Here is a 14,579-nt window from a genome sequence, read left to right as displayed (position 1 = left end):
CTGTTGGCCGAGCTTTGGTCAGCTGGTAAGTTGCCCTCAGGGCACGGACAGCTCTAATGACTTCCTGTACTAACAGGAAGTTTGCCTCTTCGTCGGGATGACGCCAGTGAGCCTAGAAATGTGGAGGAGGGGGAAACTGTCATGCTTATGATAATATTTTATTGTCTTGCTAATTATGCCGTTTTAAATGCACATTTTATATTTAACTTCACTTAGCAATGTTTCCTTTGGAATTTTTAAGATTTTTTAAAAAACTTTGTGTTAAATATGTATTCTGTAGCTGACCTCCTTTGTAATGTTTTATTTTGAAATCTTTAAGGCAATATTTTAGTTTCCTGTTAATTATGTTTCTTTGACTGTATATGCTATATTTGACTTTCTTCAGCGATGTTTGATTCTGGATTGTTTTATTGATGTTTAATATGCTGTAAACCGCTTTGAGGTTTTTCTTAAAAATATAAGGCGGTATAGAAATGGGGGGGGGGTGGGCAACTTGAAAAGATCCTTCTTTCCTTGTAGAATTAGAACCATGCCTGCACCATACCTTTAAAGTTCACTATTGTATTTCGTATTTAGTTCGTGAAACTTGTATATTGGTGTAAAACCTTACACCAATTTAAGTGTCATGCCTTTCCCCAAAGAATTGTGGGAGCAGCAGTTTATTGATGGTGCTGAGATTTCTTAGGAGATGCCTATTCCCCTCACAGAGTTACAATTCTCAGAGTGGTTTAATTATCCAGTCCCTTTCCCAGGGAACTCTGGGAATAACTGTTCCAGTTTGTGAACACTTTTCAGAAGCCGAACATCCAATGCGGCTGTTGGCTATTGTTTCCGGGGTGCCTGCACCAATCGGAAGCTGTGCCTTGGTTTTTGAACATTTTGGAAGTCAAATGGACTTCCGGAACTGATTAAGTTTGGCGCTTTTGTTTTTGCTATTTATTTTGTGTTTTTGCTTTTGAGGCATTTTCAATTTATTTGTTTTCGTGACTGTGTGGAACCCAGTTCAGCTACTGATTGATTGATTGATTGATTGATTGACTGATTGTGTGACTGTGGAAATGGATAAAAGTCCCCCATCCAAACAATGACTATCATCAGTGCAGGTAAGATATTATTATTATTATTATTATTATTATTATTATTATTATTATTATTATTATTATTATTATTATCATCATCTACAATACTGTCTTATTTATGTTATAGGACAGTACATTGATTATTGCTTTCATTTTATGGATCAATGGTGTCGTTAGATAATAAAATTTATGTTAAATCGCTGTTTTAGGGGTAAAAGTCTTGAAGGGCATTACTTTCTATGGGAAAGCCTGCCTTGGTTTGGAACGCTTTGGTTTTGGAATGGACTTCCGGAACGGATTAAGTTTGAGAACCAAGGTACCACTGTACTCCAGGCTTATGAAGTAAACTTGTACAAGCACTTATGGAAAATGCACATGTGAGCCCTGAATCACTTTGAAATGCCCCCCCCCCCAATTTTAACACATTTCCTTCTTTCAGGTCCCCGGAAACGCCCTCACCAGTTGCTCCGCACTGGGATATCTGGCCACGCAGATACTGGGAGGAGACTGGGAGCCGATCCTGGGGAGGCGCTGCCACAGTTCCTCTGTGAGGAAAGGCATAAAGGGAGAAAGGAGGCGCAGAGCCACGTCCGCACAACTGTGCAAGGTCCGACGGGTGGAGAGTAGCCGAGATGGATCCCCGCTCCTCAATATGGGCTTCACAGACTCCTGTGGATGAAAAAACAGGCGCGTTACCATCGTCTGGGAAGAGAGATGCTTTCTGAAGATCCAACTCCATGCCAGGGTTGGGAAGCTGCGGCCCTCCAGATGTTGACAAACTACAAATCCCATCGCTCCTGATCGTCATCCAGGCTAGCTGGAGCTAATAGGAGTTGTAGTCCCGTAACATACTAAGGGCCTCATGAAGCATCTGTAAATGGTTCAGCATGGGGGTGGGGGAATATTTTCCTTTACCTTTCCTTTACTTTGAGGTAACCTGTTGGAGGGCACATGCAAGCAAGGGGTGGGAAGAGAGCCAAAAAAAAAGGATGGAAGACATAAAATGAGCCTGCTGGATCACACCAATGGCTAATCTAGTCTAGCATCCTTTTCTCATCGTGGCCGACCAGATGCCTGTGGGAAACCTGCACCCAGAGAATGGGGCCTTCTCTGCAGTGGCTCCCTGTCTGTGGAATGCTCTCCCCAGGGAAGTTCGCCTGGCGCCTTCATTATATACCTTTAGGTGCCAGGCAAAAACGTTCCTTTTTAACCAGGCCTTTGGTTGACCTGATTGACATCCTATACCCTTTAAAAATGTGACTACAGTGGTGCCTCGGGTTAAGAATTTAATTCGTTCTGGAGGTCCGTTCTTAACCTGAAACTGTTCTTAACCTGAGGTACCACTTTAGCTAATGGGGCTGCCCACTGCCGAGCAATTTCTGTTCTCATCCTCGAGGTGCTATTTCTGGGTTAGTGGAGTCTGTAACCTGAAGCGTCTGTAACCCGAGGTACCACTGTATGTGTGTGTGTGTGGGGGGGGTGTTATTGTTTTTATTTTTATTTTATATATTGTGATCTTTTCTATGAACCGCCCTGAGACCACCGGGTATAGGGCGGTATATAAATTCAAATTCAAATTCTAATAATAATAATAAAAAAAATAAATAATAAAATAATAATAATAATAATAAGCTGCACATGAGTGAAATAGCACTCTGCCACTCCCAACATTCTATTCTTTCTTTTTCTGTGCTCCATATTCTCTTTCTGCCGCCACCTCTCTCTCTCTCTTTCTTTCTCCATGCCGTCTTTCCCCCACAATCATCCTTGCTACCCACAATAAATCAACACCTGCTTCAGCGTATAGAGCATCCAGATTACTCAAAGCCTCACCTCCAGTGAAAAATCTCATGGAAAATATAAGAACCAGAATCATGCTCCCTAGACCAGCCTTTCTCGAACTGTGGGTCCCCAGATGTTGTTGAACTACAACTCCCATTACCCCTAGCTACCAAGGCCAGAGCTCAGGGATGATGGGAGTTGTAGTCCAACAACATCTGGGGACCCACAGGTCGAGAACCGCTGCCCTAGAGCCTAGACGATGCCCACCTGTATCCTGACCTGCAAGTTTTTCACTTCTCAGGCTACGATCTAGTCCTGCCCATCTCACTCCCAGAGAGGTGGTAGGAATCTGAACCCACGGGCAGAGCTCACCAAGTAGTTATCGCAGAAATCGTGCAGCCAGAAAAGATGGACCGAGGACGCGACTGAATGCAGTTCGTACCCTTCAAACCTCCAGGCACAATCTTCCACTGTGTGGTAGAGACGACTGAGGATCCAACGCTCCATCGGGGAGCTAGGAAAGACCTGGAGGAAGAGGCAAACGAGTGGCAGAAGTATTCCAGTGTATTCAAATTTCTACCCCACCTTTCTTCTCTCATGCAGCTCAAGACAGAGGCCATAAAGTTCCTAGCTGTCTCCCATCAAATCACTGGCCAGACCCATTGCAAGGTGACTGCATCACTTGCCTGCAGACTAAGCCCTGTGTTTTCCTTTATTTCTCCCCTTCTCCCACATTGCTCACAGGCCCATAATGACAGAAAAGGTGAGAGCTGGAATGAATGCTGGAAATGGAAGCAGGTGGAGCACAGAACTGTAAAAGCTTCAGCCCTCAGCGCTGCTGCTTTGCATTACATTTTAGGGTGGTAGCTAACAAAGTTCACCAGCACGCCTGGTGAAATTAACAAACCTAAGTTAGTCACGTCCAATAACTTCACACTCGGATTCTCTAGCCTCAGTCAGAGGAAACTGGCCACTCTCCAGGCACTAGGCTTGAGATCCTTGTTGACCTCCCCGTCTGCGTCTCCCGGCAGGATACAGGCAAGGTCACATTCGGTGATCCCACTCAGCGTGAGAGGGACACACCATTCCTCCCTCCTCCCTGCTTCCCTCAGGGAGGGGAAAGAGACAGACAGAAATCTATTTACATGTCTTTATTTCTGTCATTGCAGCAGTACAGAGAAACACGTCTGCACTCTCCAGACTCCAACAGTAGAGAGAGAAACTCCACCCCTGTACTTCCAGTACAGGTCAGGTGACACTCTGAGCTAACATCCGGTGCTCAGTACAGTGAATAGACTGCCCCTTTGTTCCCAAACATCAACATCCTGTTTTGCTTTGCAGACACCTGCAGCTCGCTCTTGCATTGCTGCTTTTTCCTGCACACCTGGTGAAATTAACAAACCTAAGTTAGTCACGTCCAATAACTTCACTCTGGAGCAGGACTAGCATTGGATACAACCATTAGTGTATACATGGCAAAATATTTAATACAGAGCACGTTTTGACACAGCCTTCTGCAACCAAGTGCATTCCAGGTGTCGTCAGACTACAACTCCCATCCGTCCCAGTCAGAAGGGCAAAGTCAGGGAATACAGGAGTTGGAGTCTGGTTGGGGTACCAGATTGCAGAAGGCTGTTTTAACATAAACATGTTGTTAGGTACGTCTTCCTGAAGATCTAGCTGTGCTAGTCTCTTGCAGCAAAAGCAAAGTCTCTTGTAGCACCTTAAAGAATAACCCAATTTATTGTGGCATTTGCAGGGACTGCATAGCTAGTTACACGTAGGAGGGAGTGCAAATTTACATTGGGAGACCTGCATGACTCTGGGCAATTTCGTAGTATGTAGCCCTAAGAGAGGACTATATAGTACTCACAATACTTGACCCGATATTTTCTAACAGATGACTGGAAAAATTCACGAGCGAAGAAATCGCCCAGCTACCTCGGTTCCCATGCTGCACTGTCCTTAAGGCTGCTTAGACCTCCCTAGAGTCCTTCCTTCATGCCCTGTGGCCTGTTCCGGGTGTAGTGCCAAACCACGGTTTAGCATTCTGTGAATGAGCATTGCTGAGGCTGCAGGCTTTTGTGCTCCCCTCTCCTAATGCACAGATTGCGCCTGAATGTCGGAGGGGAGTTTTGCGGTCAAGCACATCCTACTTCATTCATTCTCATTCATATCTACAGTCATACCTCGGGTTGAATGTGCTTCGGGATGAGCGCGTTCGAGTTGCGCTCCGTGGCAACCCGGAAGTAACGGAGAGCGTTACTTCCGGGTTTCGCCGCTTGCGCATGCGCTCAAAATGACGCCACGTGCATGCACAGAAGCCAACGCGTGCGTGCGCAGACGTGCCGTCACTTGTTACGTTTGCTTCTAGATGTGAACGGGGCTCCAGAACGGATCCCGTTCGTATCTAGAGGTACCACTGTATCTATCTATCTATCTATCATCTATCTATGTATTTATTTTTCTATATAAATTTTCTGTTTTACAATTTAAAATATTCATTTAAACAACCTTAAAATATCAATGACTTCCCTTCTTCTCCTTCCATGGTTCATTTTGCATATCATAAATGCCTACATATTTTACATATTACGTCCATCAGAACTTATTTACACTGTTGAATTTATCTTAACGTTTTCAAGTGTACACAATTCCCCCCCCCCCATATATTCAATAAACATTTTCCAATCTTCTCTAAACATATGTTCTTCTTGTTCTCTTATTCTATATCAGGGGTCAGCAAACTTTTCCAGCAGGGCACTGGTCCGCTGTCCCTCAGACCTTGTGGGAGGCCAGACTATATTTTTTTGGGGGGGGGGAATGAATGAATTCCTATGCCCCAAAATAACTCAGAGATGCATTTTAAATAAAAGGGCACATTCTGCTCATGTAAAACACGCTGATTCCTGGACCGTCCACGGACCAAATTAAGAAGGCGATTGGGGGGATCTGACCCCCGAGCTTTAGTTTGCCTACCCATGTTCTGTATATTAAGTCCGCGAGCTGCACGTATTCCATCAGTTTAAGTTGCCATTCTTCTTTAGTTGGGACCTCCCTCGTTTTCCATTTTGGGGCTAACAAAACACAAGCCGCAGTAGCGGCAAACATTAAAAACTTCGCCCAGTGGAACTGACTTTTGAGCCAACGTGTCTAGGATTCGGCTGTCAGTGTGGTAGACGAGTGCAGAAAATGCTTACTAGTCAAATCCTAGGTGTGCTGAAAGGTTGAGGAGATGTTTGTTTCTTCGGGATACCTCTATTCTGCAGTCTACGTGTTACACAGCACAAAGACAGACTGACAGACGTCAACATATTCTGTAAGCAAATCACCCCTTTCCCTGCATACACACATTCCCAGTTACCTTCTCTGGCTCCAGTGGGGTAAATCCTTCTCCCAAGGCTCCCAAAGTAAACTTCAGGGCATTCCACACTTTGTTGCAGAAACGACTGGCGCTCTCCACCGCAGCCACATCAAGGTTAATGCCGTCACCTGAGGAAGGGCATGCATGTGATGTTAAGGGCCTCAGTTTCCAAGTCGGCCACATCCCCGTACCTATGGGACCGCCTCTCCCGGTATGCCCCATGGAGAGCCTCAAGATCCATAAATAGCAACACCTTAGAGGTCCCGGGCCCTAAGGAAGTTAGATTAGCTTCAACTAGAGCCCAGGGCCTTTTCAACACAGGATCTGATTTCTTTCCGCAGGGCCTGTAAGACAGAGTTGTTCCGCCTGGCCTTTGGCTTGGAGCCAATTTGATTCCCTCTCCCTCTTTCTTTTTTCTTTTCCCTTTCTCCTCCTGTGATGAGGCTGCATTTTAATATTATAATGTTTCTATATTTTTAATGTTGTATTTTAATCTTGTTTTTAAGTTGTATTCATTCAACTTGTTTTATTATTGCTTGTTAGCCGCCCTGAGTCCGGCATCTCCAGGATTTCAGACAGGGATCTCTCCCAGTCACAACTGGAAATGCCAGGAACTTCTCCTTTGGTTATTTCATGGACAAGCCCCCCCCCCCCGAAAATAAAGGGGAACGTTCCAGCTTCTCACCTTGGGCAGAATAGGAGCAGAGAGTGAACCTGAGGGCATCGGTTCCACATTCGGGAATTCCTTGAGGAAAATCTCGCTGCTGGAAAGGGACAATGATAGGAGGAGGTGAGAACACACAGGAACCCCAAAAAACAAAAGGGTGAGTGGGTCCGGATGGAGGGCGGGGTGAGGTGTGGGGAGGAACCGACCTGGCCTTCCATAGCAATGGCAACCTCTCTCGGGTCCAGATTGCTATTTTGAAGCTTCTCCTGTAGCACCTGAAAACAATAAATAATAATAATAAGAGGGAAACTTCAGGGAGAGGAGGAGCCAGAGATAAAGGGAAACCATGACTGGCTTTCCAGGGTTTTCCCTGCTTAGGGCTATACCGTATACACAGAACCTTAGGCAGCATATAACATCACAAGAATTTCAGCATTTTGAACTTTATTTTTAAAGCAGGTTTCTAAACCGCCTAGCTATGGATACAGTGGAACCTCGGAAGCTGAACACCTTCGAACTCGAACGTTTTGGCTCCCAAACGATCTAAAACCGGTAGCGATTGTTTTCAAATGATTTTTGGAAGCTGCATGTCAGGCACGGCTTTTTATTGGCTGCAGGACGCTCAGCAAACTCTGGGGCTCCCTAAAAATGATAATGGAGGGCAGTTTTTTACACTGTGAGTAGATTGCAGTCTCTTGGGAGTTGGACATACCTGGTATAAGGAAACCTTTTATTAGTTACTTTTGAACGCATTATCATAATGACATGTGGTATAATAAGGAAAATACTAGGGCCACAGTCCTTTACAAGCGCAGACAACCCAGTGGGATGTCAAGGTCTACAGAGGGTGAAGAGAAAGACTTGTTCCAATTTTCTGAACGGTTAAGTACCTGCAAAGGGGCACCATAAATAACATCCAAAGGGTTGATCACATTCCCAAGAGATTTGCTCATCTTTCTGCCATGAGCATCACGGACCATTGAGTGAAGGGAAACCTGAAAGGGAGAGAGATAGGAAATGTGTTACGTCTTCAAAACCCTGCAAAGAGCACCAACAGGATATCGAGGAAAAGCAAGAGCAACCCATACTATAAAATAACAACCATGGGAAGGCACAAGGAACACAGGGAATGCAGCCTTGTGTTATTATTTGAATTGGGATATTCATGAGACTTCGGTCTGTATGCTTACAAATCACAGACTACAGTGGTTCTCTTTTCTGAAACAGCTACAGTTTCTCAAGATCACAAACTGCTGCATGTTAAAAAGCAGAGACATCACCTTGCCAACAAAGGCCCGTATAGGTAAAGCCATGGTTTTCCCAGTAGTGATGTATGGAAGTGAGAGCTGGACCATAAAGAAGGCTGATCGCCGAAGAATTGATGCTTTTGAATTATGGTGCTGGAGGAGACTCTTGAGAGTCCCATGGACTGCAAGAAGATCAAACCTCTCCATTCTGAAGGAAATCAGCCCTGAGTGCTCACTGGGAGGACAGATCCTGAAGCTGAGGCTCCAATACTTTGGCCACCTCATGAGAAGAGAAGACTTCCTGGAAAAGACCCTGATGTTGGGAAAGATGGAGGGCACAAAGAGAAGGGGATGACAGAGGACGAGATGGTTGGATAGTGTTCTCGAAGCTACCAGCATGAGTTTGACCAAACTGTGGGAGGCAGTGGAAGACAGGAGTGCCTGGCGTGCTCTGGTCCATGGGGTCACGAAGAGTTGGACATGACTAAACGACTAAACAACAACACAGTAGTTATCTTTTCTGAAACAGCTACAGTTTCTCAAGATCACAAATTGCTGCATGTTATCCCTAGTCCAAAGATAGGAACTCTGTGGCAGCAGCGTCGGGATGGGGGTGGCAGGAGTGGCAGAGAAGAGTGGCATTTCGTGTTTCACCTCAAGTGGCCAAATGGGATGCACCGCTCCTGCCCATGGCTGCCCAAATACTGTTGGGACTTCCGCCAGCCCCCGCTGGCATAACGATGGGGTAACACAACAATTGGAGGGCCACTGGCTTCCTATCCATGCCCTGTGTGCAAGACATTTCTTCAAATAGAACACACAGCAGGAGAATCTAAAAGGCAATTCTAGCCCCACCACGATGACCCAGGAGAACAGAAGCACAACACGACAATTCAGGTTAAAGCAAGTGGTGGGGATTAATCAAAATAAAATAAAAAACCTGGCCGCCTGGGAATGAAGTTCTTATCACACCCATTTTAAGACTCAGGAGGACAGAAAGGTAGAGTACTGGAATCCAGACAGAACTAAATGGATTGACAAGGATTACTTTAAAAATACAGTGGTGCCTCGCAAGACGAAATTAATTGGTTCTGTGAGTTTTCTCGTCTTGCGAATTTTTCGTCTTGCGAAGCACGGTTTCCCATAGGAATGCATTGAAACAGTTTCCCATAGGAAAAAGGAAACAAACTTGCAAGACGTTTTCGTCTTGCGAAGCAAGCCCATAGGGAAATTCGTCTTGCGAAGCAACTCAAAAAAAGAAAAACTCTTTTGTCTTGCGAGTTTTTCGTCTTGGGAGGCATTCGTCTTATGAGGTACCACTGTAGTATTTTTTAAATGCAGGTTGTGATGAACCAATTGCAAGGACCTCTTCAACAGCTGTGCTCACATATCCTGTGTTGATAATCAGGAAGTACATTACAGTGGTACCTCGGGTTAAGTACTTAATTCGTTCCGGAGGTCTGTACTTAACCTGACACTGTTCTTAACCTGAAGCACCACTTTAGCTAATGGGACCTCCTGCTGCTGCCGCGCTGCCGGAGCCCGATTTCTGTTCTCATCCTGAAGCAAAGTTCTTAACCTGAAGCACTATTTCTGGGTTAGCAGAGTCTGTAACCTGAAGCGTATGTAACCTGAGGTACCACTGTATAAGTTGTGGATAAATAGTTAGGGCTCACACTTTGCTTCTCTCAGTCCCGTGGATCTTCTCATAATGTCCTCCAGGAACCAAAGTACAGAATTTCTAGCATCCAATCAATACCTGAGAAAAAGGTAGCTCTCCGGTCAACTGTTTCCCCAGCATCACCATCCGCGCCACCCAGAAGAAGAGAAGGTCGCTCCCAGTCTCCAAAAGGCTATTGGGGTAGAACTGCTGGAGATCTTCTGTCTGCAGGGGGATGAAGGCAGGACCAGTGGCGTCAGCACACGCCCCACATCAGGGCTCACCATATTTCAAAAAGGAACATTCCTGACACCCCCAAAGCTGTTGAGCTTTTCTTTTCTGCCCCGAACTGGCACATTTTGCAGGGTTTTATGACTAACCGCCACCCCTAGAGGAGGAGATCCACTGGCTTTCCCGTCGCAAGACTGTGACACTGCCGGGCAATCGCCGCCCAGCACATCTGGATGCCCACTCTGCCCAGCTCCGAAAGGAAACTTTTTTTTTAAAAAAAAAGGAATGCAAAAAAAACCTGGAAACACCCCCCCAAAGTGAAAATGGCCAAGCTCATGGAAGTGGTGCCTTCCTCTCTTCCCCACCCTCCTTCCTCTCTCCCCCAATTCCCCGGCCAAGGGAAGGGACCTCTTGTCACTTCCACTGCTGCTGGGGTGCAGCCTCTCCAATAATAATAATAATAAATTATTATTTTAAAACCAACACGGGGGGGGGGGGGCAGAAAACTGAAAGAAACTCTGGTTTGCCATACGTCCCGGAAATTCCTGACATCCCTTAAGAAAATTCCCCCCAGACGTCATTTTAGGCATCGAATTTCCGTGCATGTCCGGAATTTTCCAGACGTATGGCAAGCCTACCTACTTCAAACCTGTAACAGCCCCTCCATTCCTCCTGCCTCCCTGCTGTCTCCCTGTTTCTGTACCAATCTCATGAGAAAGAGAACGTTTAGTGAAGCTGGATGTTTGATATGGACCTGGGAGAACTAGAGCCAGCAACTCACCAAATAGCCTTGAAACAGCCACTTAAGTCTTGGTGCCCCATTTAGAAAATGGGAGGAGTATTAACCCAAATCAAAAGCATATTGCAAAGACGAGCTTAAAGACTACAAGTGCTCGGCATAAAAACCAAAACCAAACCTCTATCTGTGGTGCAAAAAGTTAATCATACAGAGGACTGATCACAAGAATAGTGCTGTCATGACTCCCATTAAAAATATCCTGCCTGCTGCTCATGCTTCACCCATGGCAAGTGAACAAGAAGCCATACATGCTACCTCCAAGGCAGGGCTGGAGATGCTGGACTCCAACTCCCATCATCCCTCATCATTGGCCTTGCTGGCTAGGACTGATGGGAGTTTGAGGTCATGAGGATGTATGCCTGGGGTTGCTGTAAGGGCAGAGGTAAGTATGGCGCCCCCATTACGCTACCCACTGGCCGTCTTCTTATTGGCCAGGGGCGGGGTGAACATGTACCTCTTCAGCTCCTTGTCCCTCCCAGTTCTACTCACCTTATGGGGCCAGCCCAGCGCAGCGAAAGGGAAAAGTCCGGATGAGAACCAAGTGTCCAGGACATCGGCATCTGGTGAAAACAAAAAACAAATGTGAATGTTTTATTCAAAAGGCCCAGGGTGCCTGATCTGGAGGAGTTTAAAGGCCCTCCAGTCCCCATCCCAAAGTCCCAATCCAGATTGTCCCCCCACCCCATCTGCAATGTATAATAATAATAATAATGTATTTATATCCCAGCCACTCTGGGCAGCTCCTAACAGAATATTAAGAACACAATAAAACATCAGATGTTAAAAACATCAAATATTAAAAGCTTCCCTAAAGAGGGCTGCCTTCAGATGTCTTCTAAAAGTCATTTAGTTGTTTATTTCCTTGACATTTGATGGGAGGGCGTTCCACAGGGCGGGTGCCACCACCAAGAGGGCCCTCTGCCTGGTTCCCTGTAACTTCACGTCTTGCAGTGAGGGAACCGCCAGAAGGCCCTCGGTGCTGGACCTCAGTGTCCAGGCTGAACGATGGGGGTGGAGACGCTCCTTCAGGTATACCGGGTTGAGGCCATGTATGGTTCATAGAAGGCTTCCTTATAGGAATGTGCAGAGTAAATGTAAGCAATTTCTCAAGGTGGCGGGGATGGAAAGGAAAAGTAGGGATGTGTGACGGAGAACAACGTTGGCTCAGTTCCATCACAAAGGCCACCAAATTTCATTTCAAGCACTTCCTTGCGTTTGGCCTGACACATTGGCACTCTCCCTCCCAGAAGTACGAATATTTGTGCTGCTGCCTTACCTCTCACCAGCTCCAGATCCTCTTCTGGTTTTCCCAGCATGCCTGCTGCTTTCCCCCGAGCTTCTGCTTCTGTCCTGCCCACTACCCATAATCCATCGCTCTCCTCCTGCTGCAATGCAGATGAAAAGAAGTTGAAGTCGCATTGCAAGTAGGACCGGAGGCGCCAGAGACTCAACCCTGCGAACCCCTTGCTACAGTGGCTGATACACAGTCAAAGAGGCTAAAACTCACCTCTGCTACATCTGGCGATCCAGGAACCATGACCCGATAGGCTGGAATCTGATGACCCCACCACAACTGGCGAGAAATACACCAGTCACTGAGCGGGAGGGAGGAGAAAATCAATCAAAATGATGCCATTTGGATTTCAAGAACACAAGGGCCACTTGCAAGATCAAATGAAGGTCCATCTAGCTCTGCTTTCCCCAACATGGTGCCCTCCAAGTTTTGGACTACAACTCCCATCATCCCTGGCCATTAGCCAAGTTTGTGGAGGATGATGGGACTTGTGGTCCCAAAAACCTTCTTTAACAACATTTATATAACGCTTGCTCAATAGAAGATCTCTGCGGCTGGATGGCATCAGGCTGGGCTAGCTAGATGCTTCTGGAATAATTGTTCCCTTTATTTGTGGTGTTTAGGCTGTGAGCGCCTCTGCTTGCATAGCCAAAACAGCACCTCCCATGTAAAAGAGGGTGATTTCATAGAAGCATCTATGTTAAGTCCCATCAAGTCCAATGGGGCTTACACCCAGGGGGCAGCGACCCATAACCAGTGTCACCGCTTAGAAGAAGAAGAAGAAGAAGAAGTTTGGATTTGATATCCTGCTTTATCACTACCCGAAGGAGTCTCAAAGCGGCTACCATTCTCCTTTCCCTTCCTCCCCCACAACAAACAGGTGAGTGAGGCTGAGAGACTTCAGAGAAGTGTGACTGGCCCAAGGTCACCCAGCAGCTGCATGTGGAGGAGCGGGGAAGCGAACCCGGTTCACCAGATTACGAGACTACCGCTCTTAACCACTACACCACACTGGCTTACTAAGAGGGAGAGGTGGCAGCGAGGTAGGTGCGGTGCAAACACACTAATGCGGGCAACAGGAGGTGAGGTAAGTGCTGCCAGCCCACCCCAACGGCCATAGAATTGCAGTCAAAATCCCTCTTCATTACTTCAGCAACAGGAAAGAATGAATGAATCTTTATTTGCGTCAGCCATCAGCCATAGCAGTAAAACAACAATACAATAGACAAAGAATAGAAATAAAAAGTCAAGTATATAAAATACATTTAGGGGTTTAGAATCAATAGTCAAAAGGTGGATCTTATTCTGATTGCCCCAGCTAAAAACCTCGCAACCTTTGCTGTCACTTGCTCATCTTGATCTGTCAGAAGAAAAGACACAGTGGTTGGGCAACCCGGAATGGACAATAAGAGAGGGGTGATAATCTCAGTCCTCAAGTCTTTATAAAGAGTGCAAGCCAGAAGGGCATGCGCTACTGATTCGGGACTGCCATCTCCACAGGGACATAAGCATTTTTTGTGTGGAATCTGTAGGAATCGTCCCTGAAGTACAGCCGAGGGCAATACATTCAATCTTGCAAAAGTGCATCTATATTTTAGAATTGCTAGGTTATGCAGATAGGGTGCCAGAGAGCTGAAATGGGAAGGTGGAACAGGAAAAGGGACCACAGCTCTGGGAAAAGAGCACATGCTTTAAATGCAGAAGGCCTTAAGCTCTATCCTGGTCATCTCCAAGAAAAAAAGCACCCCAGGTATATTCGTGATGGGTAAAAATCCTGCTCAAGACAGCGGAGCACCTGAAAGCACTCCACAAATTTATTTTCAGAGTAAACAATACAGGCTGGATGAATGAATAGCCCGAGAGAGTAACACAGTGTTCAATGGTCCAGCATAGGGGAAGCTGTTACTTGAACGGGCTCTCACGCATATGAGTCCTGATTGGCCAGTCCTAAGAGATACGTCAAGTCTTGGAAGGAGGAAAAGAAGAACACAGGTGATCAAAGAGGCATACCTCCCTTATTTTACCTGGTATTCGAGAGCCAAGTCCTCCAGTTTTTCTCATGGAATTTAGGGGTCAACTTCAAGAATCCGGACTCCACAGCCTTAGGGCAGAAACAGATAAACCTGGTTAACCGAATTCAGGGCAAGCTGATACCTTGATTTATCAGCTACTTTAAAATGAGGCTGCATTTTAAATTGCATTTTAACCTGTATTTTAAATTGGTTTCCCCCCCCTTCCCCCCTATTATATTTTTACTGTGGTTTTATTGGTGTTAGCCACCCTGAGCCCAGCTCTGGCTGGGGAGGGCGGGGTATAAATAAAATTTATTATTATTATTATTATTATTATTATTATTATTATTATTATTATTATTATTATGTGGAGAAGTGCATCTTTCTATCTCTTAGTAACCAATGAGATGCCCCCAGGAAACATGCAAGCAGGCGACGAGTCAA

The 14,579-nt window shown here is 45.9% G+C and overlaps 1 protein-coding gene across 3 annotated transcripts in view; it reads right to left on the bottom strand.

The window, feature by feature from the left end:
* The window catches only part of VARS2 (valyl-tRNA synthetase 2, mitochondrial), a 37,950-nt gene that overhangs the window by 4,199 nt on the left and 19,172 nt on the right, over window positions 1–14,579 (bottom strand). For 2 of the 3 annotated variants that reach the window (XM_081181811.1, XM_081181813.1), the window contains 12 exons: window positions 14,148–14,224; window positions 12,337–12,424; window positions 12,106–12,214; window positions 11,319–11,389; window positions 9,899–10,024; window positions 7,783–7,887; window positions 7,099–7,167; window positions 6,911–6,989; window positions 6,226–6,353; window positions 3,234–3,386; window positions 1,539–1,748; window positions 1–112 (listed from right to left, as the gene is read on the bottom strand). In XM_081181811.1, coding sequence (XP_081037937.1) covers window positions 1–112; window positions 1,539–1,748; window positions 3,234–3,386; window positions 6,226–6,353; window positions 6,911–6,989; window positions 7,099–7,167; window positions 7,783–7,887; window positions 9,899–10,024; window positions 11,319–11,389; window positions 12,106–12,214; window positions 12,337–12,424; window positions 14,148–14,224 — 1,327 coding nt within the window. The remainder of the gene's footprint in view (window positions 113–1,538; window positions 1,749–3,233; window positions 3,387–6,225; window positions 6,354–6,910; window positions 6,990–7,098; window positions 7,168–7,782; window positions 7,888–9,898; window positions 10,025–11,318; window positions 11,390–12,105; window positions 12,215–12,336; window positions 12,425–14,147; window positions 14,225–14,579) is intronic. The other variant, XM_081181812.1, reaches the window with a different exon arrangement.

This window comes from Podarcis bocagei, assembly GCF_964188305.1.
Source record: "Podarcis bocagei genome assembly, chromosome: 2".
Classification (NCBI taxonomy): Eukaryota; Metazoa; Chordata; class Lepidosauria; order Squamata; family Lacertidae; genus Podarcis; species Podarcis bocagei.
Note: the sequence above shows the minus strand (reverse complement) of the source record. Positions and strands in the feature narration are given on the sequence as shown.